The sequence below is a fragment of the Balaenoptera musculus genome, chromosome 10 (genome assembly GCF_009873245.2).
Source record: "Balaenoptera musculus isolate JJ_BM4_2016_0621 chromosome 10, mBalMus1.pri.v3, whole genome shotgun sequence".
In the NCBI taxonomy this organism is placed as follows: domain Eukaryota; kingdom Metazoa; phylum Chordata; class Mammalia; order Artiodactyla; family Balaenopteridae; genus Balaenoptera; species Balaenoptera musculus.
In genome coordinates this window covers 38,275,929-38,301,273 of record NC_045794.1, presented here as the reverse complement: position 1 = coordinate 38,301,273, position 25,345 = coordinate 38,275,929, and the positions used below count along the sequence as shown (strand labels likewise).

Below are 25,345 nucleotides of genomic sequence, written 5' to 3'. Positions count from 1 at the left end.
GCAGCTCTGCACAGGAACTGAGAAACTTAAATTGTGGAGAAAGAGGGAGAGCAAGCAGGTGATGTCCATATAGGGGGAGCTGCTTAAGAAAGGCCATTCTAGGGCTTCCCTGGTGGTGCGGTGGTTAAGAATCTGCCTGCCAATGCCGGGGACACAGGTTCGATCCCTGGTCCGGCAAGATCCCACATGCCGTGGAGCAACTAAGTCCATGTGCTACAACTACTGAGCCTGTACTCTAGAGCCCGCGAGCCACAACTACTGAAGCCCGCATGCGTAGAGCCCGTGCTCCGCAACAAGAGAAGCCATCACAATGAGAAGCCCGTGCACTGCAAGGAAGAGTAGCCCCCACTCGCTGCAACTAGAGAAAGCCCGCAGGCAGCAATGAAGGCCCAATGCAGCCAAAAATAAATAAACTAACTAATTAATTAATTTTTTTAAAAAAAGGCCATTCTAGAAGAGGGACTTTGCTCAGGAGCCCTTATATCTTTCACTCTGAGGGTTCCTATACTCCATTTGGAAAAAGAGAACCCTGGAAGGAGGTCTCCATATACTTTTCTGGAGTGTTCTCGATGAGAGCTAATTCTGTAGGAGCCCTGGGCTGGGGGTCCTGGCATCTGTATGCCCAGAGCCCGGGGCCTTGAAGGACACCAAAACAGACCCCAGAGTTGGGTGAGGGATGGAGGGAAGCAGCTGTGAGGCACCAGCAGGGGCAGAGGATGAGAATGGATCTGGTGGCCCAGGACCTCAGAGGGAGTCTGTCACCCTGGTCAGCTCTCAGGTGGCGAGTGGTGAGGTGTGGCCAACTCAGTCCTCAGTGGGTGGCAGCTAAGTGCTGAGTGTTTCCAGTGTTTCCCTGAGGCTTAGTGACCTGCCCCTTCCTGAGGCCCTGCCCACCGCACCCCGCCAAACACACTCACACACAAACACACCCACTCCTCTTTGATTCCCTCAGGTGCCCCATCCTTGGCTCCTTCCTGCCTCTTGCCAGTTAAGTGCCCTGGGTGGCTGAGTCCTTAGGCTCTACCAGGGACGTGGGTGGCCAGCCAGGGTCAAGGAAGTCAGAGGCATCTGCTCATGCTGCTGGGAGAGTGGGTGTCTAGGAGTCCTAAGAGCAGGGTGCCCCCAGTAAAGTTGGTGGGAGAGGGCTGGCGGGGCCCTTGGCCTCTGCGCCTGGCAGCCCTGCACGGCGTGCTGAGGCCCCTTCTGCTCACGCAGGATAGTCGTGATGCCCATCGCCCGGGAGTTCTCTCCGGACCTGGTCCTGGTGTCAGCTGGGTTTGATGCTGCCGAGGGTCACCCACCCCCACTGGGTGGCTACCATGTTTCCGCCAAATGTAAGGAGGGCCCAACCCAGGGGGCAGGTATAGGGAGTGAAGGCTGGGCCGGGAGGGGCGGCGCGGCCCAAGGCCAGGGGGAGGTGGCAGTGGCTGGCCCAGGGCCCCAGCACAGACCAGGTCAGTCCACCGTGGGAGGCCTAAGTCACACCCAGGCGGCTTATGTCCCGTAGACTGGAAGCTCGGTCACAGGACCGCTCCCACCCCAACTGTGTCCTTCCCAGGCGGGCTGGCAGCTTCTCCTGCGGGGAGCGGGGAGGAGCAGTGTTCTCAGAACAGAGGGAGCCCGCTCAGCCCTCTGGGCCATGGGGCCTGGAGGACGGAGAGGAATATGGCGTGTCTTAGTGACGAAGACATGGGCTGGGGTCCACGCCCTGGGTTCCGGTCCCAGCCCTGCCACTTACTAGCTGCCCTTGACCTCTCTGAGCCTTCAGTGAGGCACACTAATAGGATTTACAGGGGGTTCCATGTGACAGCACTTGGGAAAGTAGAGATTTGTGCATCTGAGTCACTCTTTCTAAGGGAGGAATCAAGCAGGGAAGTACCAGAGGTAGAGAGGGCCCACCTCTCCTCCACCGCTGCCCCTCCTAACCCTCCTCACGCAACCGTCTAGGCTTTGGGTACATGACGCAGCAGTTGATGAGCCTGGCGGGAGGTGCGGTGGTGCTGGCCTTGGAGGGTGGCCATGACCTCACAGCCATCTGTGACGCCTCTGAGGCCTGTGTGGCTGCTCTTCTAGGCAACAAGGTGAGCGGCCTGCCCCTGACCCGTGCGTCGGTGGCGCAGGGGGGCCAGCTCCCCCACGAGTGCCCCAGGGGGCAGGTAGACAGGGCGCCTCCCTGAGGGCGTGCAGATGGGCGGGGTGGGGGTGGCCAGGCCTGGAATGAGGGGAGCGGCGTGGGTGCCACTTCCCCAGGTCAGGCGTAGGGCCAGCGTCCCCTGCCCGAGGCAGAGCCGGGAGCACACGCCTATTTGCGCTTGGAAAGCGGGGGCCCGGGGGTGGGAGAGAGCTGGGCCTGGGGGTCCCTGAGAGATGGGTGACTGATGTACTCTTTTCTTCTGTAGGTGGATCCCCTCTCAGAAGAAGGCTGGAAACAGAAACCCAACCTCAATGCCATCCGCTCTCTGGAAGCTGTGATCCGGGTGCACAGTGAGTGTGGGGAGAGGACACCGCTGACCCCAGACTTGGGAGAAACTTGGGGCTCTGCTGCCCGCAGTGACCAGGGCCCCAGGTCTCCCAACACCAGCCAGGCCAGGGGCGCTGCTGCTCTGGAGTAGGCTTCCTACAAAGTACCCCACGATAATGGGAGGCGGCCCCCCACCCCCCATGTGTGGATACCCTCGGAGCCCTCCAGATGGACCCAGTGGGGACCAGGCAGGACTGGCCTCCCGTCCCCAGCTGCTGCCCTAGGCCAGGGCCCTGCCCACAGCAACACTCAGGCCTTGTTTGTGGAAGTGCTGGTTCCCACCCTGCCCCTCAAACCTGGCCGCAGGGTCTTAGGAGCTCTGCCTGCTTTGGGGGCTGAGCCTTAGATTAACCCCACATTTGGAAAGCACTTTAAATTTTCAGCTTCAGCTCAGCATCTGTGGAGCTCTTTACGTAAAGACCCGTGATCTATGCCAGGGATACGAAAATGAACAAAATAGATTTCCCACATCCGGGCTCAGTAGGGGTGTTGTACGTGACAGTGAAGCCGCTGCGGCTACTCGGTATGCAGCCCTCCCACTGGGCCAGGCTCTGGGCCGGGCGTGTTCCGTGGACATCATTTCTCGCCACACTAGGCGGGACGGTCGTGTCCATGGTCTAGATGGGGCGGTGGGAGCCCAGGGCGGTAAGTGGCTTGCCAACAGCCACATAGAGTGGCCGCGGTGTTGGTCACCTCTCCCGGCACTGTGTCCTTCTGGCCTCCCATGCCTGTGCTGGCCTGAGCGTTGCCAGGGGCTACGTGTGAGGGGGACCCTGGGCTCCAGCAGGCCGGGGCTCAGGGCTCCGTGAGGTCACCATGACACAGACCCCATCTAGGGGAAGGGAGGCCCTAATGGTGCACTTAGGAACCCCACACCCATGGGAATGGGTAAGCAGTGGCCTTTCAGCCAGAGGGGTGTGGGACTGGCTTGGACCTCTGCGAGGGCCCCTCACTGCCACGCTGAATCCGCACTGCTCACCCTGTCAGGGCTTCGGGGGCCGAGTCAGGGAGGGTGTTGCATTGAGGGTAGAGGCAGGTGAGAGCTGACCCTACACCGAGGACGCGTCTGCTACTCCTGGGCCTGAGATGTGCAGCCTCAGGATCAGTCTAGGATGCGTGGTTGGCAGGTGGAGGGCCTTGTGCCCCCAGCCCTTTCTGACTCGGCTTCTTGCCCAGGTGAATACTGGGGCTGCATGCAGCGCCTGGCCTCCTGTCCAGACTCCTGGGTGCCCAGGGTGCCAGGGGCCGATGCAGAAGAAGTGGAGGCAGTAACTGCACTGGCATCCCTCTCCGTGGGCATCCTGACTGAAGAGCGGTAATGCCAGACCCCTGGCTCACAGCCCCTCCACCCCCTCGGACCCTCCCAACCTGAGGACCCCAGGCCCCAGCACAGCCACCCCGGCCTTCTCGGGCTTCCTGGGAAGCTGGGCTCAGGCCTTCCCTGCAGCCCCTGGCTCTTCAGCAGCACCCCCCTTTCCCTCCCCCAGGACCTCAGAGCAGCTGGTGGAGGAGGAAGAACCCATGAACCTTTAGGCTACAGGACGGATCTGCCCCCCCCGCCGCGCCCCGCCCTGCCCTGCCCTTCGGACCTGGTTCTCTTCCAGCCTCTGGCAACAGTACCCGTTCCCGGGGTCTTCAGAGATCCTTCGGGCAGGTAGTCGGGGCCAGAGAACAGCCTCTTGACAGTCACCCCAAGGAGCCTGGGAAGGCCCCTGGGTCTAGCATAGGGACCAAAGAAGACCCTGATGGGAGGCCAGCTGCGTAGCCAGCCGGGCCCCAGTAGGGCTCTCCCCGAAGCACAGTCTACCCCTCTGGGGTCTGGGCCCCTAGCTGGGCCCCCGATCCTCAGGCCTGCACAGAGGAGGACTGGCACAGCCGGGCCCGCTCACAACCACTATTCCTGGTTCTGTAGACCCCCGACTTTGCACACAGCCCCAGGCTCCACACAGAAATGTGAACTTGGCCTCCGCCAGAGTGGCCCTTCCTAGGCTCTGGGGGAGGGAGGATGGGTAGGAGGAGCCAAGGGGTCCCAGATCCCTGAGTGCAGGGGGAGTCCCTCCTCTCCTGCTTCCTCAGATGACTCTGGAAGCTTCCTCCCCACCACTGGGCAGGGAGACAAAGCTCCCTCTGAGAGCAGTCATCGGCAGGCCTCCCATCTGGTCCCTGCCCCTGCCAGAGGCCACCTGCGTCAACCATCTCAGGGCTCTGGTGGGGCAGACAGGTGCTCCTGGAGTTCCTTGCTTCCTGATCCAATGGTGCCAAACCCTTCATCTCCCCTCAGAAGCACAGCATGACCCCCAGGGACCTCTCAGTAGTCACCACCCCCCTCCGTGAGCCTTCTCTTTCTGGGGTCTCCCCCACCCCAGCTGACTCCTGCCCTACATAGGACTAGCTTGGCTGAGGGGAAAGGGGGTGGGAGAGTGAATGGAAGACATGGGGGAGGGGAGGCTGCCCTGGCAAAGACTTCGAGGCTTCTGGGGTCCAGGCCTGGGGCCAAGAAGGAAAGTATTTGTGTTTGTGTGTGTGTGTGTGTGTGTGTGTGTGTGTGTGTGTGTGAGAGAGAGACAGTAAGAGGAGGGTTTGTATGTGTGTGCACATGAGTGTGTCTTCCTGAGTACCACCATACCCTGTGTATGTATGCATGTTTTTGTAAAAAAGAAAAAAAAAATGGAAAAAAAATCTGAACAATAAATGTTTTATTTGCTTTAAAGGTTCATGTGAAAGGGCCTCCGGGGGTTGAGGGGTGGGCAGCGGGCCTACAGCTACACAGCACAGCCTGTGCCTGATTCATTGTGGAAGAGAAGGGACAGGTTGGGCCGGGGGGCAGCCCCGCTCCAGCTCCTTGGCCTTCTGTGGCCGCTGCCTTGCAGGAAGAATCTGAACACACCCCGGCTGCCCCCGCCTGCCCCACCTCTGGGTAGTGAAGAGGCGGCAGCTCTGGGCTGAGTCCATAGACAGAGGGCCCGTTAGGGCGTGGGGGACATGGATGCCTGCAGACCCGGCTCGCTAAGGCTCCCCTAGAGTCCTGAGTCAGACCTACCTGGGTTCAGGTCCCAGCTGGGAGCTCAGGTAAGTCACATCACCTCCTGGGGCCTCTGTTTATCAGTTAAAGGCTCCCAAAATAGACACTGTTTGGTTCCTTCCTGCTCTAATGTACCATGACTTCTTAAGCATCTACTGAGCCTAGAAGAGAGAAGGGGTGAGACAACAGGCCTGGGCGATCTCATCTAGTGGCGCCTGTCTTTATGGTTCCGAGGCGGCCAGGCTTCTTCAGCCAGCAGGAGCGGCCTCATTACCTCTGACCTGGCCCCAAGCCCTCACAGCCTGGAGAATATGAAGGGAAGCACGTTCATCCCCTTCCCGTCTGTCCTGGCCTCTTGGGGCGATAGGCACTCAATCCCACAGACGTTGCTGAGACTGTGCCCGGGGGCATCCTTGCCCTGGCTGGGGGGTTTGCTGAGGGGGCTGGAGGAGGAGAGCTGAACTGTGGGTTCCCCCATGCCAAGTGGGACCAGAGGGAGAGGGTCCCCTCTGAGCTAAGGAAATGGCTTAATGAGATGACTGGAGACCCCCATTCCCACCCACCGCTCCCATAGTCCACCCCATAAGAAAGCACCAGAGGCTAGCTGATACAAATGGCTGCTGTATTTCTGCTAAAGTGACAGTGACACAGATAAGGCAAAGAGCTGAGGGGCAGGACACATCAGGTGGGAAAGGGGTAGACCGTGCAAAATGACAACCTAAGATAAAAAGATGGATGGAGCCCCTTCCCTTCCGAGTTAGGTGAGCCCTTGGGCCAGTGTATAGGCAGTAAAGCAGATTTTGTCCTTCAGAAGGGAGATTTTAAAAGAGAAAAGCTCTAGGTGAAGGGCAGGGGCAGGAGCGGGGAAGGCATCTCGGGGCCGGGGCAATCTGGGTGCCATGAGAAGGCCGAGTGGAAATGTTGGGCTGGAGGTGCCTGGCACAGGTTTGAGGGTTCCTTCTAGCCCACCCCATGCTGCCCCCTTCCCCAAAGCCCTTCGGGGGGCAGGAGCACCTTCCCCAAGACCTTAGTCTGGCCTCATCTGGGGCGTCCTGCTCTGGGGTGTGTGGTGAAGGGGAGGATGGCTCTAGCATACTCATGGGAACCACCTCTGCGAGGAACAGGGTGGGAAGAGGGACACTGAACTCCCCTCAGGTCCCCAGGCCTTGGGAAAAGAGAAGCAAATGTCACCATCCCTGGGACCAATGAGTTCAGCTACCTGACTCTTGGGGGACAACAAGATGGGGGGGCTGGGGTAAGGGGTTGAGAAGTCTCTACTAGAGATCCCTTACCTGACCTGACCTCCCCAGGGTCCCGTCCCGCCTGAGGGAGAGTGTCTAGGGCAGCAGGGACCCCTGCCCCCAGGCGCAGGTCAAGGCCCCACTGCCCTACCCCTTGCCTGTTGCCCTGGCCCCACTTGGAAAGATTGCCCACTGAGTGCTAAGAAAATAGATCCACTTGAAAAGGTCTAAAGCTGCCCTCCAGTCAGGCTGATGAGCAACATGGCAGGACCCCTTTCCACAGCACCCAGGGTTCCCCCAAAGGGGACAGGACAGCTCCCAGGGACACCACCGTCCTCCTGCTGTATATTTTCTGCCTCGGTTCTGGGGTTCCCAGGGGGTGTCCAGGCCCGCCCGATGTCTCAGAGGCTGAGTCCAGGTCCTGAGGACCACCAGGGTGTGAAGACCTCATCGCTCAGGTCAGAAATCGCTGAGGATGCTGATGTCGGCAAAGTCAGCCCGGTAGCGGTGGGCATAGAGGCTGAGCAGGAAGGCCCACTTGAAGGAAATGAAGCTCCACACACAGGAGAGGTAGTAGCTGTTGGGGTCTGTGAGGCCTGCAGGGGAGAGGAACCCAACCGTGACTCGAGAGGACCTTGCCCTTGACCCTAGCCACCATGCCACAAGCCCCAGGCCATCCCTCCCCACAACCTCCAACAGAGGCTGAACTGAGCCAATGGAGAGATCAGGTGTCATAGAGGTTTTAGAGCACTCAGAGTTTGCAGGCAGGAAGCAGTGGGGATGAGGGAAGGTCAGGGTTGGCTAATCACAGGGCCGTATCATCCGCTCTGCTTCTGTGGCACTGACCCTAGGCCACTGCCTTCCAATCTGCTTCAGCATCAGAGGGGGCACGAAGAGCCTTTGGCTACTTGCAGACTGCAGCCACCAGGGGGCGCTCCCATCCCAGAGCTCCGCCGGAGGCTAAAAAGGGCGGCTAACCACACACTCCTGGGTGCTGAATGCAGCACACACTTCCCACGCGTTTCATTGATCCCTTCCAACCCAGGGGCGGGGGTGGGGGGCGTCCATTCTCCCCACTTTTACAACGAGAAAACCCGGGCACAGGGAGGTTAAGTGGCCTGTCCAGTCCCTTGGACATAACTGTTGAACCCAGGACAGGAATCCCGGCTCTCCTGAGAGCTCCACCCACCGGCCCTCCCACGCCCTCCCTTTGCGGAGGCCCTTACTCTGGTGTCCGGTGACGGCCAGCACAAGGAAGGTGCAGAAAGCGGCGACGGAGACGGCCGAGAAGAGGACGCCCACGAAGAAGAAGCCGCGCAGCCCCTTGAGCCACGTCCTCCAGTAATCCTGCATGTACATCACGTGCGTCACCAGGACCCATAGCGCTAGCACACCTGCCGGGAGAGACGGCTCAGGCAGCGCCCCTCTCCTCACCTGCCGACCCCCCAGAGCCCTGCAGGTCCCCCAGGCCAGGCTCTTCGCATAATAACAGTAGTGTTGGCCTTTTCACTCTCCCGGTAAAGTGGAGTTTGCTGGAGGCCACGTGGCCTGGGATATGAAGAGGACGTGAATGCAAAAGCAGCTCGGAGAATCTGGCTGCCTTTTACTAAGCCACACATTAAAGAGATCTGAAAAAAATATAAAACTATGTCATTCTTCTCCCTAATTTTTTTGTTTTGGAAAACCTGAATATTTCTCACAAAAAAAAATGTTACTTATGTTAACACAATGTTATTTTTAATATTACTTTAAAATGCTTAAAACTGTTCTCAGTTTTAATTTCTAATACAGTACATATCGATAGATATAACCCACATAAACAAAATTTCCTTGGGGTCTCACCACTTTTTAAAGAGTGTAAAGGGGTCCTAAAGTCAGAACGTTTGAGGACCGAGGACCGCTGCAGCCCAGCCTGCTTTCCGGGGACTCCCCACTCCCCACCCTGGGGGCCACAGATGTGGGAAGCATTCCTCCCACCCTGATGCTCTTGCTCCCCCAGCCTGCAGAGGCCACCACCGTAGCGGTGCACGGCCTGTGGCTGAGCTCTTGGCAGTGGGGCTCTTCCCAAATTCCATGTATTGGTTTTAGGGGATGGGGAGGCCCAGTGGTTAAAACCCCCAGGGCCACCCAGTGCCCAAGTGGCCTTCTTCTTGCTCTTGGCCAGACTCCATTTTATTAATTTTCTTTTCAGGCCACACCGCAAGGCATGCGGGGTCTAAGTTCCCTGACCAGGGATCAACCCGTGCTCCCTGAAGTGGAAGCGCAGAGCCTTAACCACTGGACCGCCAGGGAAGTCCCCTGCCAGACTCCATTTTACTAACTCGTTTGCTGAAAGGGCAGGCCAGATGCCCCCAGCCGGTCCTGGGCCTGCCCTCTGGGCCTGGCTGGGCAGTTCCCCTACGATGCCAGCTGCCGCTCAGCCAATACAATGAATGCCCTCTGTGCCGGGCCGTGCCTGCCGCCGCAGCCCAGAGAGTGGAGCACATATCAGTTCCCTTGGCAAGGGTCCAGGGCAGGGCCGCAGGGTCCCGACAAGGGAGGGACGAGGGACGAGGCAGAGCCAGCTGCAAGCTGTCCACCTGTGTGTAGGCCGCTGGATCCTAGGAGTCACGAGGCCCTTCAAAAAGTGAGCCGCACACGCCACACGCAGAGTAGCATGGGAAGGCTGGGGAAAGTGGTCAGCTCTGGCAAGGGAGAGAAGGAAGAGAAGCTGACAGGGAGATCGGGGTGGGAGAGTGCTTTGACTGAATCCATGATATTATATTTTTTAGGCTGAATGGTAAGAATGAGGGAGTTCACTAAATTGCCTATCCTTTTTTACTTGCCTGCAATATTTCATAATGTTTTTTTAAGTTGGGGGAAAATAAAAAGGCAGGGGGGAATGTCATCACAGATCTCTGCTCTGATTACCAGCTCAGAAGCTGTCACAGTTCAGGCAGCCTGGCAAGGGCCAGAAAACCACGAGACTGCCAGCCAGGAAACCTGGGCCTGGCACTGCTGTGCTACTCGTGACTCTCAGAGCCTCGGTGCTTCCACATCTGAAAGCGGGGGAGCCCAAAGGTCCCGCCAGCCTGGAAACGGTGACCCAGGGTTCCCTGCTAGTGAGGACTCAGCTCTGCCAACACCTGCCGCTTCCCTTCCCATGCTGTTTGACCCACACTCTCCCAGCTCTGCCCTTGCCCACCCTCAGCCTTCCTCAGGGGCTGGGGGCCTGGAACATGGGTCCCTCCAGCCCTGGGATCAGGGTGAGGCAAGACAAGCTCGTCTCCATCCCTGCCTAGGCAGGAAGCGGGAGCAGGCCAGAGGTGGACAGAATAACAATCCCCCGGCTTCAGCTTAACGTCTTCCGCGATCTGGAGGGATGGTGTGCTAGCCACCTTTTCCAGAAGTCTTTCCCAATCCTCTCACACGGGTCCTAAGTGTTCACTGGGGGAGCTGTTTGGTTTCTTAAAGGGCCCGAGGAAGGAAGCGTATTGTCGCTGAGCACATCCAAGGAACCGTCAGATTCCTTTGCAACCTTTGCAACCGCTCCACTTGCCCTCTATCTGCTCACTATGCCACGGAGGGGCTGAAATAGATGGCTCTCAGATGCTTTACCACTCAAAGATTCTAGAAGCCAGCTTAGGGGAAAAATAAGGTCAGAGCAATTCCCCCGTGACTCAGCAATTTCTGGGTTAGGAAATGTTGAAATAGGGGCTCTAATAGGGGCCCAAGTGCTCTGCTTGGCATTGCTTAGTCCACTGGCCACGCTCCAGTGGTGCCCCCAGAACACCCCACACACACACATACATCCACGTACCAAAAAGGGCTGAGCAGGAGGAAGAGGAAGATGACCATTTTGGGTGTGCCAGGCCCCAGCTCTCTGTTAATAAGCAGGCGCATCCTGCCCCACCTCTCACTTGCCCTGCACACAGGCCTGGCCTCCAGATAAACACAAGCCATAACTGGAAGCAGGCCTGTCCCCACCGGCCCTGGCTCCCGCCTCTGTCCTTGGAAGAGGGATCTCCCCCAACTCCATCCAGGGGGTCAGTGAAGGAGCACAAGCCCCCCTCCAACCCCGGTCCCTCCCACACCTCAGCCCTGCTCACTTCCCTGGGACACTCTGGACTCCAGGAAGCCTGGTCTGCATAACTCAGGGCAGAACGGACAGTTTCCCAGGCCCACCCGGATGCATGTCCACACCAGACCTCACCCCTCGCTCCGGCCCACCTGCTTCAAGGAGCAGGGCTCTGCTTGGTGGCTCGGGGCTCAGAGCTGACAGGCGCAGGACAAGGAAGGCACACAGATGGTCAGTGAAAGTACCCCCAGCGGCTGGGTTGGAGGTGAGGAGCCAGGAGGAGCCCAGGGGAGCTCACAGGGAAACACAGACAAGTGAGCCACTGGACCCGGGCCCTACTCTCTTCCTACACCCCTGCCCTCCACCCCTGCTCCTCTCTCGCTCACAGCTCATGGGGAAGAACACAGAGCTGGTTAGACTCCTGGGCAACTTTTCTATTCTTATTCTCTTTCCTCGGTCTACTAGACCTAGAGCAAGTCTTTTTCCCAAGCGTGCCCATAGCAAAACTATTTCTTCCGCCTCTCCTCCAAGCCAGTTCTTCCCAGCCGCACACCAGGATGGGAGAGACTGGGTCTCTACCCATGAACGTTTTTCCCAGGGCTCCAGGAAATCAACAGCCCCTAGCAGCCCTGCCTGGCACACAGGGGAAGGAGCATGCTGGGGCTGCCCTCTGGTGACTCAGCAGTTTCTGGAAAATGCCAAGTCAGAAGCGGGGTACTCACAAATCTGCTGATGCTTCATCCCCAAAAGAGGAAGAGGCTGACTGGCTGCAGACCCTCTCAGCACCATTCAGGGCGGAGAGGGCGTGGGGCCCTGGCAACCCCTCCCCCACCTGCCACACTGCTACCACCACGGTCACAGCCACAGCTGCCACCACCACCGTCACCAGGCGGCTTTGGTTCTGCGATGGCTGTCAGGGAGGTGCCAAGACCCTGCTCCAGCTGGTCGCTGCCCTAGCACCTCTTGCTGTGGGCAGCTCCACAGCTGGCCTGCCCCAGAGGCTAAGGGAAATCTGCAGGGAGGGAGAGAGGGCAGGGCTCAGGTCAGAGGAAACCCCGGAACTCCCTGAAGCTGCCCCCCCAACAGGCAGCTGAAAGATGGATGACTCGGGGAGAGGACATACAGCTGTAGCATTCCAGACCTGAACGGGGTCTCACACAACATGCCTGTCAGCGGAATCTCCTTCCATTCCTTACAGATGAGGAAACTGAGGCCCAGGAGGCATCGATGTGCCCATGGTCACACAGCTCGGTGGGGCTCACTCCACCAGGTCAGACTCCAACACACCCAGCTCTGATCCCAGGGGCAGCCCTCCCTCCTCACCCCCAACCAGCCCCCTCATCTCAAGTCTCATCAGGGCAACCCCTGGGCCTCGCCTGAAGAGTCACACCGCCTTCCTGAGGAGAAAGCAGCAGGCCGACAGGAAATAGGAAAACACTGCAAGGACAAGAGAACCATGAGGAACACGGTGGGTGGTGGGGTGCAGCGGGGAAAGGAGCCCGGCGTCTGCAGATAACTGAGCAGAGGTGGGCAGGCTGGCCCCCCAGGAGGAACCACAGGTGGGGCATCTCGGCAGGCATGAGAGCAGCACAGCCAGGCAACCACGTGCCCTTCCTCGGAGAACCCAAGTGCTCTGCTTGGCACTGCTTAGGCCGTGGTTACCTACACCCCTCTTATAGGGCAGAAACTCCACCTCCCATCCCTTCTTGACCCAGGTGTGGCACTCAGTAAGCTTTGGGGCAATGAGCAAATCTAGTTATTTTTAGTTAGTCCATTTAGGGCTCTTTTGGCAGAGGAGTTTAATTATGGAGTAAGATCATCCCGTGCAAAACTATGCACCTTGCATGTATTTTTTTCCCAAAGTGCTTTCCCCACACATATAATTTCATGTAGCTGTGTAACCCTAAGTAAGCTATTTATTTACACTAAGCCTCAGTTTAAGCCTGGCCTGTAAAATGGACCCAATAATAATGCCTACTTCATAGGACTAATGTAAGGATTAAATGAGATGATGGAAGCAGTTTGCTTAACACAGTGCCTGACACATAGAAAGCATTAAAAAAAAAAAAAGTTAGCAAGTAGAAATAATATGCTTCGCCATCACACCAATTCTACAACACAGAGAGGTTAACAATATGCCGAAAGGTGCACAGCGAGTACACAGCACTGGTAAGCACCGGACCTCCACCAGCGCACTGACGTTCTCAACTCCGGTACAAGCCTCCTCTGGCCTCCTTGAGGCACAGAAAGGGCGGTCGGCGGGGCTTAGCCGACCTTGGCCCAGGAGCCACAGCAGAAGAGTGGCAAAGAGACACCAACGTGGTGGGGAAAAAAGTCCAGTTTCCATCAGATCCCTAGCGCGGTCCTCCGGGGCTCCGCTGAGGACTCCGCTGGCGACTCCGTTGGCGGTGGACTCCACCCTGGAAGGAGGCACATGGGCTTCCCCGGGAACCCCCAGCCCTCCTTTCCACTTACTTCTTCTCTGCCCTCACCCAGTCCCCAGGCAAGGGGCGCGGATCCCCCAGCACAAGTGTGTGTGTGTGTGAAGACCCCCGGGTCTTCACACCTGGCCGCGCGAAGGAGGTGGCGAGAGCAGCGGGAGTGCAGGGAGGACGCTGTCACTGGGCCCAGGGTGGAGGGCGGACGGGCTAACCCGTGGGCGGCGGGGCTGGTGCAAATGGCACATGCGGGACGTCGGCGCCCCGAGCCTCGGGCGGGCACTGAGTCCCTGAGGCCCCCCGAGGATGCCCAGGAGCCCGGGCCCGCGCGGGGCCTGCTCTGCCCACGGCCAGTTTTGGGTAAACACCCCACCCGCTCCCCCGGGAAGCGCCGCCCGCCAGGAGCCTGCGGAGCAGCCGCCGGCTCCTCCCCGCAGCCGCGCGCCCGCGTCCGCGCCGCCGGAGCCGGGACCCAGCGACCCCCGCGCGCCCCGGGGTACCTGCGAGCCCCCCCATGGCCGCGGTCCCTGGCTGTCTGTAGACCACCGTCCAGACGAGAAAGATGGAGAAGCCGGCCACGGAGCTGAGGCCGGAGTAAGCGGCGCGGAGGCCGAGCTGCAGGCGGGACGGGGCCATGGGGCTGCGGGCGGCGGGCGCGGAGGGCGAGCGTGGCCGACGGTCACAGGTGCAGGGCCCGGAGCAGGAGCCGGGAGCCGGGAGCCGGGAGCCGGGAGCCGGGAGCCGGGCGCCGGGAGCCGGGGGCCGAGCCGTAGCCGCCGGCCGCCCGCGCTCCGCCCCCGGCCCGCCCCCTGCGCCGCCGGCACAGCGCCCTCCCCGGCCGGAGGCCGCCCGCGCCCGGAACCACAGTGGAGGGCGCGTCCTGGGCTTGGCCTTGAGTCCTCTGGCCCCTGATCATGTGGGGATGCTGCCTAAAAAGGCAGGTTCCGGGGTTCGTCCTCTGAGCTACAGGATATTTGGTCCCTGGCGGGGCCCGGAAATGTACGGTTGTACAAGCCAGCTGCCGTGATTACTTTTAAAATTTATCACGTTCTCGTTTAAAATTTAAGATGTAAATTTCTCGTCAAAAATCAAGATATAAAAATTAAGATATATGAAAGTACACAGTGAGTATGATTCCTTCCGCCCCTATCTATCCATCAGGTTCCCTCCTCAGGGATTAAGCGATTCTCAGAAGATTCTTCTCATGGAACCTCTGCCCCATCATCTTCTAACGTCAAACACCTCACCCTCAAGGACAGCTCCCTTCTCCTTTAATCTCCGCAAGCCTCATCCTCCCACCCCAAATCTACCAAACATCACTCCCATCAGAATCATACAATTCTAGGGTAGAGACTGGAATCTATAGCAGGTGTATACTGAGCTCCCACTGTGGGCCCAGTGCCACGCTGGGAGCCGGCAGGGAAAATCAAAAAACACAACACTCGGAGCCCTCAAACACTTATAATCTAGTTGGGGAGGCCCGTCACATACTGGCACAAGATAAGTAGCCAATATACCTTGTATTTATTTCTTTTCACTGCTGTAACAAAGTACCACAGATCTAGTGGCTTCAAACAACACACATTTATTATCCTACAGTTCTGTAGGTAGGTGTCCAAAACAGGAACTCAGAGGGCTAAAATCTAGGGGATGGCAGGGCTGCCTTCCTTTTGGAGGCTCGAGGGGAAAATCTGTTTCCTTGCCTTTTCCAGCTTCCAGAGCTGCCCACATCCCTTGACTCCTGAATATCTTCCTTCATCTTCAAAGCAAACAATCACACCACTCGGACCTCTGCTTCCGTCATTACATCATCTCCTTTTCTCTTGCTAACTCTGCTGCCTCCTTCTTTTCCCTTCTAAGGACCCTTATGATTAAGAACCTGGATAATCCAAAATAATTTCCCCTTCTCAAGATGCTTAATCACATCAGCAAAATCCTTTTTGCCATGTAAAGTAACGTATTCACAAATTCTGGGGATCAGGACATTGACAACTTGGGGGGCCATTATTCTGCTATCACATCTCTCTGGAATGTAATCTCCATGAATAGCGACTGTGCCTCTTTCATTCACACCAACACATAGAAGAGTTCACAGCACATAGTAGCCCTTTAGTAAACATTTGTCGAATAGATGAATGTGAGTGATTGAAGGTAAGAATTAAATAACAATAAAGGAGATCATACACAAGAAATCTAGGCAGGACATGATTAATTGCCAAGCGAGCAATGTAAACCACATTTGCCTCACTTCAGAATAGTCTGGGGATCTTCTTTTTAAAAAAAAAGAGACCCCCCCCCCAGACTCCACCCCTGACTTATTAAATTTGAATCTTGGGAGTATATATATTTTTTAATGAGAAGTGATTTTAATGAGGTGAGCTCGGCATCCAGCCCTCCTTTGGGAGCCACTGATGGAGAGAGTTAGTGCTGGCTGTTCAGAGGAGGGAGCGAGCCCTGTGGTCCAGAGTGCACTGCCATGGATGGTTTCAGAGCCGGCTGGCAGGGATAACAGTCCTCCACGCAGTGGGAGCAGCCTGTGTGACAGCCCAGAAGGAAGAAATAACATGGCAGGTTTGGGAAACTGTAAGTAGTTTGTGGTCTGTGGGTGGAGTGATGGGTTTTGAGGTTGGAAATGTTCTGAACATAAAAGGCCTTGCTTGCTCTGCTGAGAAGGCTTTCCCCTGTCTCTGTGCAGCCAGGGGAGGGAAGTAACAGTTCTGTGTTTTAGAAATGTGGCCAGGGTAATAGTGTGAGGGTGAACTTCCTTCGAAAGGACTAGAAAGCAGAGAGGTCATTCGGACAAATTCTTCACCTCCCTGTGCTTTAGGTACTCCGTCTGTAAAATGGGGACAGGGGACAGCTGTGATGTCTACTTCAACGTGTTATGATGAAGAGTCAGTGCTTAGAAGAGTGGCAAGTATGTAGCAGGTGCTTAATAAATGTCGGCAAGTATGGTTAGTAGCAGCGGAAAGGTTGCCACGTGAGGAGAGCCTGAAAGGTGGTTCAGGCTGAGGCAGTGAGAATGGGGAAGAGGGGACTGATTCAAGAAATATTTAAGCTATTTGAACCTTAAGGTCAGGTAGCAATTAACTAGCTGGGCAGACAGAAAGGAGGAGAGCAAAAATATTTATTATGAGTGCACATGTCAGGAGTATTGGAGAGGAGTTAACAAACTCGTTACACTGGAGAGTGAGGTTGTGCAAGAAAATAACGAGAGATAATTATGTAACAGTAGCTTGGGCCCAGGATGTAGGTTAAGAGCAGGCTGACACTTTTTCTTAAATGTGGAAGCAATATGGAGCTGTTGAAGGATTTTATGCTCAGATGGGATCACCACTTACTGTGCGACCTGGGCAGGTTTCCCCTAACTCAGGAGAACTTTCTGCCAAGAAGAAAATATTCTATATCTGCCCTCTCCAGAATGGCAGCTACTAGTCACATGTGGCTGTTGAGTATTTGATATGTGCCTAGTATGACTGAAGAACTGAATTTTTAATTGATTTTCATTTAAATAGCCACACGTGGCTAGTGGCTACCATATTTGACAGCACAGGAACTTCTCGGAACCCCTGTCGCTCCACCTGTGTAGTCGGAATGATGATACATCATTGGCTTGTCATAGCAATCGAGAGATATTGAGATACTGCAGTTAAAGCACTCAACACGGTAATATGACAAATTATTATCGCTGTTGTTGAAATTGTTGTTATTGTTATTATTGAACAGGGCTAACATGACATAAACCATGCCTTAAGAAGATTATTTGGTATCCAAGTTGGATTTGATGGGAAAAGAAAATTATAGAAGAGAAAGCGTTCACAAGGCTATTTCTGTGGTGAGATGTGGGATAATTAAGATCTTATCTGGAGAAAGGCCATGAGAAGGGAAAGCATGGGAGGGTTAGGAAGCTGCAAAGCACACGGGTATGCACCACGCATGCTCTTCTCCCCACATCAGCTTCCTTTCCAAGGTGCTTTCAGAGAGTGCACTCCCATCCCAACCCAAGACAGACACCACTGCCCACCCCCCCATCCCCAAGAGAGATAGCCATTCTCCCTGCCTGTGACAGAGACCACCAGTGTTCACCATTAGCATCCTTCTTCTGGCACATGACCTACTAAATAGGAACTTTGAACACTTCTCAGCTTCCCTGCAGTTAAATTGATGCCATGAGAGTGAGTTCTGAGCAATGGAATCAAAGCAGAAGCAATGCGTGCCATTTCCAGGCTGGACCCATACAATCTCCCATGCAGCCCTCATTCCCTCTTCCCATTCTGTGATGATTTTAGAGGTTACATGTTGAAGACAGCTGCGCCACATGATGGAAAGAGCCTGGGACCCTTGAATGAATGAATGAACAGAACTACCCACTCCATTCCCCAAACCTGCATCGGACTGTAATATGAATGAAAAATACACCCTTTTCTTCGTGCTAAGCCACTGAGATTTCAGGGTCATTACAGCTAACCTCATTACCCTAATACACCATCCCTCATTCCATTTCAGGTCATGTAAACATCTCTTATATGGATAACCTGTCTGAACTACCAATCCCTCCGAAGTCACTTTTAAATTGGGCCCCACCAGTATTAAGACAGACTCCTAACTCCCACCCACAGACGTCTTGTCTCCTGAGACATTTCTTTCTCATTCCCCCAAAGCAGGCACATTCCAGACATAGATCTCCTCCCACAATGCTACATCAAGGATACACCTACCGAGCTATATGGCAGTTCATTGAGTTTCTTGGACGTGTCACGGCTTCCTCCTCTCTGCTTCTTTTTTATTTTTTATTTTTAAATTTTATTTATATATTTATTTATTTATTTATCTATTTATGGCTGTGTTGGGTCTTCGTTTCTGTGTGAGGGCTTTCTCTAGTTGCGGCAAGTGGGGGCCACTCTTCATCGCGGTGCGCGGGCCTCTCACTATTGCGGCCTCTCTTGTTGCGGAGCACAGGCTCCAGACGCGCAGGCTCAGCAACTGTGGCTCACGGGCCCAGTCGCTCCACGGCATGTGGGATCTTCCCAGACCAGGGCTCGAACCCGTGTCCCCTGCATTGGCAGGCAGATTTTCAACCACTGCGCCACCAGGGAAGCCCTCCTCTCTGCTTCTTAATCCCCACACGGAGGGACCTCTGATGTCCTTTGGGGTATATCCTTGTTTACTATAGCTCCAGCCCCAAACCTAGGCACCACTTGGTCCTCTCCTTCTTTTACCCCCTATGTCCAATTCATTAGCAAGTACGGTTGGGTCTGCCCTGTCCTTTCTCCCCAAGACACTGCTTAGTCCAGGCACCATCACCACCACCTCCCCACTTGCAGCAGTTCCCTAAGTGGTCATCCTCTGCTCGTTCTTTCCCCTCCAATCCACTCTCCAGCCAGCAGCTGGAATAGTCTTTTAAAAATAACAACCAGAGCATGGCACTCCCCTGCTTAAATCCCTCCAGTAGCTTCCATAGCAATTGGGGTAAACAAATCAGTTGTCAACTCCAACTAGTCTCACCTCTGCCCATTTCACTTCAGGCACACTGGCCTTCTTTCTGTTTCTTGAATGTGCCAAGCTTGTTCCTGCCCCGGGGTCTTGGTAACTTTGTGCCTGGAAAACTCTCCTCTGAGTGCTCATAAGATTCATAAGGCTTGCTCATCATTCAAGCCTCAGGTCACATGTTACTTCCTCAGAAAGGCAATCCTGTCCTTCCTCTCTAAAGTACAGTCCCCTACTCTGTCTTACATCTTGTGATAAGTGATATCACTATGTGAAATTGTCTTGTGTATTTGTTTATCCTTTCCAGCGCCACCCTTGCCATCCCATTGGAATATAACCTCCATGAGGGCAGGGGCTTTATCTGTTAGGGACCAACTCCTCTCAGTTTGCCTGGGACTGTCCTGGTTTTACCAACACACGTCCAACATTCCAGGAAACCCCTGAGTCTAGGGAAAACTCTGATGGTTAGTCACCCTATTGCCTGCCTTGATCACTTCTGTATCCCCAGTACCTAGTCTAATGCCATGGGCTTAGGTAGGAACTCAATAAATATCTGCAATAAATAAAGGCAAGAATGGCTGGCTGTCCATAAAGAATTCTTTGATCCTGGCTCTAGGGGGCAGCCTTCTCCAACCTTGTGCCTTGAGACCCAGCTCTGCAAAGGTTGGGCTAAAAATCTTATGTGCAAGATTTTCCCCAGACCTTACGTGGTGGTCCCTTTGCTCACCTCCAGCCGTTGTGGAGTTCAAGGCTAAGGACCCTGGTTAAGGCAGCCCCAGGCCGTGCCTGACACGGAGGTGGATCCCCTGGGCCCACCCTGCCTCAGCTGGCCCTCCTGCAGCTTCGTCTTCCTCTTGAGGTCGGACTTTTAGACCACAGAGCTGAAAGGACCGTTCTAGAGAGGAGGAGCAGGTGGCCCCATCACGAGCACCCCAGCTGCCAGGGCTGCAGGAAGTAATCCCGAGTTGAGGACTCAGATCCAGGGGGTCACCTTGGCCACCCCTCCCCCAGCGCTGCTCCCTAGGACCGTGGCTACCTTCTGCCCCTAGAAGGCGACGTCTTCACCTTTTATGGCTAGAGTGAAACCGTTCACAGTCTGGCTTCTCACTGAGACCCCCCTTCCTCTGCCTGCCCACTGACACCCTGGAGGTCCACGCAGAGGACAGGATGCTGAGTGAGAAGATGCTGAGCGGAAGCAACAGGTCTTTGAGCTCCAGAGCTAGATGAGCATCGGAGACAGCCAAGCGTGGAGAGGGCGCATGTGTGTGCCTGCACGCGTGTTAGCAATCACGGCCGCCGCAGCATTTGGAAGGGCAACAAGAGGGGCCCGGGGCCTAGGCCTGCTCGCCTCTCCTTGTCCTCTGGTGACTTCCATCTGCTGACCTGAACCCCCAATCACAGGTGCGTCCTCCAACGCGCTCGCTCTTTTCCTTTCCCTTTCGATGTGGGGTTGTTGTTGGGTGAGGGGAGAGAGAGGGAGAGAGAGAAAGAGACAGAGAGAGATAAAGCCAGGCGTTAACCTCCGCATAGACTGGAGCCTGGGGCTGTGGGGAGTGAGCAAATACAAAGGCTGAGGGCAGGAGAGGAGGGCATCAACTCTCCCTAAAGGACAAAGCCGGGCACAGGGATTAGTACATATCTGTCCTTCAGGTTTGAGTTTAGGGACCGGATTTACTGAATGAGAAAGTCACCACGGAGGCTTGATCAGTACACACAGATCCCCCATCTAGTCCAGCTGTAAAGGCACCAGGTAAAGTTAAGGGACTGGAAAAAAGATTGACACCTGTGCTTAGTCCAGCGCTTGGGACCCATGAATAGCACCCTAGAGAGGTTTGAGGTGCGAATCTGAGGGCACTTCCTGGAGGAGGGAGAGGATGGGCTAGAGACAGACTGAGGCAGTGCGAGGGACAGCGATGGGCCAAGAACCGGGTGGAAAGGTAACAGAAGGAAAGGCAGACCTGGGGGAGCCATGAGGAAGGCAGAAGGACCCATGGCAGGAGAGGGGGAGATGAGTTTACCTATTCCACTCAAGAAGCCTCTCCTGGGGCTTCCCTGGTGGCGCAGTGGTTAAGAATCCTCCTGCCAATGCAGGGGACACGGGTTCGATCCCTGGTCCGGGCTGATCCCACATGCCGTGGAGCAACTAAGCCCGTGCGCCACAACTACTGAGCCTGCACTCTAGAGCCGCGAGCTACAACTACTGAGCCCGTGTGCCTAGAGCCCGTGCTCCACAACAAAAGAAGCCACCACAATGAGAAGCCCACGCACCACAAGGAAGAGTAGCCCCTGCTCGTCGCAACTAGAGAAAAGCCTGTGCTCAGCAACAAAGCCCCAATGCAGCCAAAAATAAAATAAATAAAATAAATAAAAAAAAAAAAAAAAAAAAGAAACAGCGTCTCCTGAGGGCCTCTGTGCCCACAGCCCTGGCTGTGCTAAGCCTGTGGCCTGGAGCAAAGCAGGGCCAGCTCCTGCCCTCTGGGGGCTCACATTCTCTCAGAGGAGGAATCTCGACTAATAATTAGGCAATTTCTGTGAAATTTCTAATTGCAGTTGTGGTGAGTGCCGGGCGTGTGGTAGAGAAATGGGGCCCTGCAGGAGGAACTGACACAAGCCGGGCTCTGTGGGAGGAGAAGAACCCGGCAGGGGCACAGCAGTGGCTGCTTTGCCTGGCACGCAGGACCCCAGCCGGCACCGTCAGCTGAGGCCTGGGGGAGACTGGAGATTAAATCAAGATCCAGTCCTCTGTGGAGTGAGAGGGGGAATGCTGAGGTGGGCTCCATGCCCGCCCCGCAGCAGGTTTAAGGGGCGTCCGCTGCCTCTCCGTTTCTCTGGAGGTAAAGCTCCTAGTCGAGGGGGCTCCGAGGCCGGAGCAGGAAGGACTTCCTGAGGCCTGGGTGGGAAGTCTGAGCGGCCGGTGTCTGCCTCTCCACCCTGGAGCCGAGGACCGATCCCAGGAGGGGACGGAGTGGCCTGCGGCCTTCTCTCTCAGTCAGACCTGCAGACGTCACCTCTCTTTTCTGTTTCCCTCTACAGACCCCATCTTTGCAGCCTCCCCTGGCCTTTCGCTGTGTCCTCTCTGGAGGGAGGAAACGGGCAGCGGGTCTGGTGCCGAGGCTTTGGCGTGTTCAGCTTCCTCTGGCCCCAGCGCTTCCCGAGTGGGATTTGGGGGCAGGATTGGGGTCTGCTCTGATGCTAGGAAGGGCCTTCTCTGCATGGCCTGCCTGCCTGGTTACTCGCAGCCTTGCCCTCTCCTCGGCCAGGGCTCTGGATCCACACGGAACCCTCCCTCGGGCTCCTGCAGCCGCCCCTGCCAAGTTTCTAAAACGTGAGGGCAAAGTGGGTGCAGAGTTTGAGTCCTGAGCAAGGGCCCAGGGAAGATGGGAGCCCCTGAGATGAGGGTCTGGGGAAGGCTGGGGATGTTGGGAGGAGGTAGTGTGGGTAGTGAGCCCCAGGGAGAGGCGGGGGAGTGGTGCAGGTCGGCAAGTGCAGACTGGAAGCTCCAACAGGGGTGCAGGAAAGGGAGCCAAGGAGAGGGCTCTGGGCCTGAGGGAAAGTGGTCACAACTGGGCTGGAGCCACCGTTTCAGAGCACTGATTACTCAAGGGCAGATGCAGTGTCTCCTGGGTATGTGGAATACACACACACACACACACACACACACACACACACACACACACACTTGAGAAGCAGAAGCTGGAGGGAGAAAGCACCTCCTGCACATTCAAATACCACCAAACTTGCCTGCTAGGCAGGCCTGTTCCCCTCCCTTCAGCACAGCTCCAGACCTGTCCCTGCCTTCTCTCTTGCTCTCCCAGCCTCTCCTTACCCTCTGGCTACCGCCATCAGCACCACAGGCCTGTTTGGTGACCGTTTCCTTGCCCCTGCCGTGCACGGGTAGCTTGACCACCAGCCAGAAGAATGTGCCTCCAGGAAAGGGTGGGGACCTGCTCTCGCCTCAGTCAGCTCCCCACTGCTCCCCAGCCCCGTCCCGCCCTCACAGACCTCCCTCTGGCTTGCCCCCCACTTCCCGGAGAAGTAGGAGCCCATCTCTCCTCTGCGTCCCTGCTCTACCACTGTCATAGTGGCTCAGGAATGACTGGCTGTGACCTGCTGGTCCCAGGAAGGTTTGGCTTGGTGCCCATCAGTGTTCCAGCTCCCTGCCTCAGCCCCCCAGGAATGGGCAGGGGAGGAGATGGGGGAACTGGGCTGGAACCATCCTTGGGGCCAGAAGCCTGGACAAGTGCCAGAGGACCTTCAACCTTCCAGAGCCGGGAGGTAGAGCCCAGGTGAGGGTACCTGGGCTCTCTTCTCAGTCCCTCTCCATTTGTTGATAAGCCATGGCCAGGGGATCACATCAGGGATGCGGAGGGAAGCTGCAGCAGGCCAAGGTACCCAGGCACAGCCCTTATATCCTCTGGCCTCCAAGCTGGCCCTTTTCCGCAGTCCCGCTGGCAGCCTATTAGCTAAGACGTCCTCCAACCTCCCACCCTCCATCCCACCAGCAACCTCAAAGGACACAGCTGAGCCTCATAAGCAAGGTTTGCAGCACAGAAGGAGAAAAGATAGGAGACAAGGAAGCAGCCGGGAGGGAGGTGAAACAAACTGTCCGAAAAATGAACTGGGAAAGCAGCCCCTCTCCCTTCTGCCCTGCCCTTGGTACAGGCCCACAGCAGGCCCCAGCTGACTGTCCCACCGACTTCATCTCATTTCCACCCGGAATCATTAAGCACCTGCTTTATGCCAGACACTGTGCTGGGTATGGAGGCCTGACCAGATTAGTGTGTTAGTGAGCTACCAGAAAATTCCACTAGGCTCCGTGGCCCTGGAGCCCAGTATCTGCCCAGTTTTAGATCTCCAGTTTACAGCAGAGTTGCTGGCACTTACAGTAAATGCAGTTGAAGGAATTAAAGATTCTTGTGGCACTGCACAGGAAGGACTGAGAAAGGCAAGGTTGAGAGTAGTAACCACCAAAGAGTGATTAAGAGGGTAGGCTCTGCCGTCAGACTGAGTCTGGCATTACTACTTACTAGCTGTGTGACCTTGGCCAAGTTACTTCACCTCTCTGTTCTTCTGTTCCTCACTTGTAAATAGTGATTGTTCTGAGGATTAAAAGATGATGTCTATAAAGTAGTAAACAGAGTACACTGCACATAGTAAGTGATGGAAGAGGCCATTGTTCGGCTAGAGCAGTTTTAGTGGGGATGGGGCATGATGGGCGGATGCAAGAAGTTATCCATTGGTTGAATCAACCAGAATTGGAGGCTGATGGGATGTGGGAGAGGGAGGGAGTGAGGTATCAGGTGCCTTGCTTAGGCAGTGGTGGGGGTCCTGGAGCAGGGAGCTGAGAGAGGCCAGGCGGGAGGAGAGGCAGCTGGGGTGGGAAGGGAGTTTTAGACTCGTGTAGTGTGAAGATTCAGGAAGCTGTGGGCTCCGCAAGTGTAGAGTTCAGCAAAGAGGCTTCAGTGGGAGGAATACAGCCCAGAGCCACAGCCGGCCAAGAAGCCCTCCTTTCCCATTAACCCTCCTGGACCATTCCCTGGGAGCCTCTGCCGTCCCCTGCCGCCTGCCTGAGGGAGTGAGGCAGGGTTCCATAAGGCTCATGCCCTGGCCGAGAGCTCATCATGTGGGTGGACAGTGTGAAGAGGCCCTGCTAATCAGCCTCCATCATCTGTCTGTCCCTCCCCCTACCTCTGGAGCCTGTGCACCCAAGTGTGAGGGAAATGACTCTGGATGTGGGCTTCTCTCCCTTTGCAGGAGCTGTCAGTATATTTGAGAGGCAGGATTTCAGAGTGGTAAAGCACACAGACTCATAAGTGCTTGGGGAGAATCACTCACTGCTCCATATCTTAGTTGTGGAATCTTGGGTGTGTCAGTTAACCTTTCCATGTCTCCACTTCCTCATCTGCAAAATGGGATAACAATAATACCTATCTCATAGGATTGTTGTGATGATTAAATCAGTGAATGTATCAAGAACATTAACAAGTATAACAAGTACCAAGAACAGGGCCTGGTGCATGTTAACTATTGTTATCATTTATCTGTCCTAACGCAACTTTCAGGCATCTAAAGATAGTCAGAGGAGGGCGGAGGCTGCGCCAGGGTATGGCACGATTGTCCCTGTGATGACTCACCATCTGGCTTAAAGTGTCTTCCTCAGACACACTCCCCTAGTCCCCTGCCCCCTCCAGGCCTTAGGCTCCATCAAACACCTACCGAGCATTCATTTCACAGGCCAGTCCCAACCAGGAATCCTGAGAAGGAAACACCTGCTCCATCATCTGCCTTGGCGGGAGGTGGGGGGCTTTGCCCTCCAGTGACAAGAACGAGACAAGTGAAAGGTCCAATTTGAATGACTTTCTTTGGATCCTTGTACCCTTGACCTTGGCGAGCTACTTGATACCTCTGAGCCTCATCTTCACCATCTGAAGTGGGAATGACAGTAGTGCTACTTCATAGGGCGGTGGCAGAGACAGAAGACCTGTGAAGCACTTGGAACAGTGCCAGGCACTTACAGGCTATTGTGGCCTGCTGAGAGGGACGCACATGTCCTGCCTCACCCACTGGCTCCATTTCCAC

The 25,345-nt window shown here is 55.8% G+C and overlaps 2 protein-coding genes across 8 annotated transcripts in view; one reads left to right on the top strand and one right to left on the bottom strand.

Annotated features, from left to right (window-relative positions):
• Positions 1 to 5,178, top strand: part of HDAC7 (histone deacetylase 7) — a 35,596-nt gene extending 30,418 nt beyond the window's left edge. For all 7 annotated transcript variants that reach the window (XM_036864951.1, XM_036864957.1, XM_036864954.1 and 4 more), the window contains 5 exons: positions 1,216 to 1,334; positions 1,948 to 2,081; positions 2,400 to 2,484; positions 3,698 to 3,836; positions 4,009 to 5,178. In XM_036864951.1, coding sequence (XP_036720846.1) covers positions 1,216 to 1,334; positions 1,948 to 2,081; positions 2,400 to 2,484; positions 3,698 to 3,836; positions 4,009 to 4,054 — 523 coding nt within the window. In that variant the 3' untranslated portion in view covers positions 4,055 to 5,178. The remainder of the gene's footprint in view (positions 1 to 1,215; positions 1,335 to 1,947; positions 2,082 to 2,399; positions 2,485 to 3,697; positions 3,837 to 4,008) is intronic.
• Positions 5,179 to 6,148: 970 nt separating this feature from the next.
• On the bottom strand, positions 6,149 to 14,059 carry SLC48A1 (solute carrier family 48 member 1). The gene is made up of 3 exons (XM_036864958.1): positions 13,780 to 14,059; positions 8,011 to 8,178; positions 6,149 to 7,380 (listed from the first exon to the last, which is right to left on the bottom strand). Exons 1-3 carry the CDS (start codon positions 13,913 to 13,915, stop codon positions 7,244 to 7,246), a joined length of 441 nt encoding a protein of 146 aa, XP_036720853.1. The 5' UTR covers positions 13,916 to 14,059; the 3' UTR covers positions 6,149 to 7,243.
• Between the last annotated feature and the right edge of the window lie 11,286 nt (positions 14,060 to 25,345).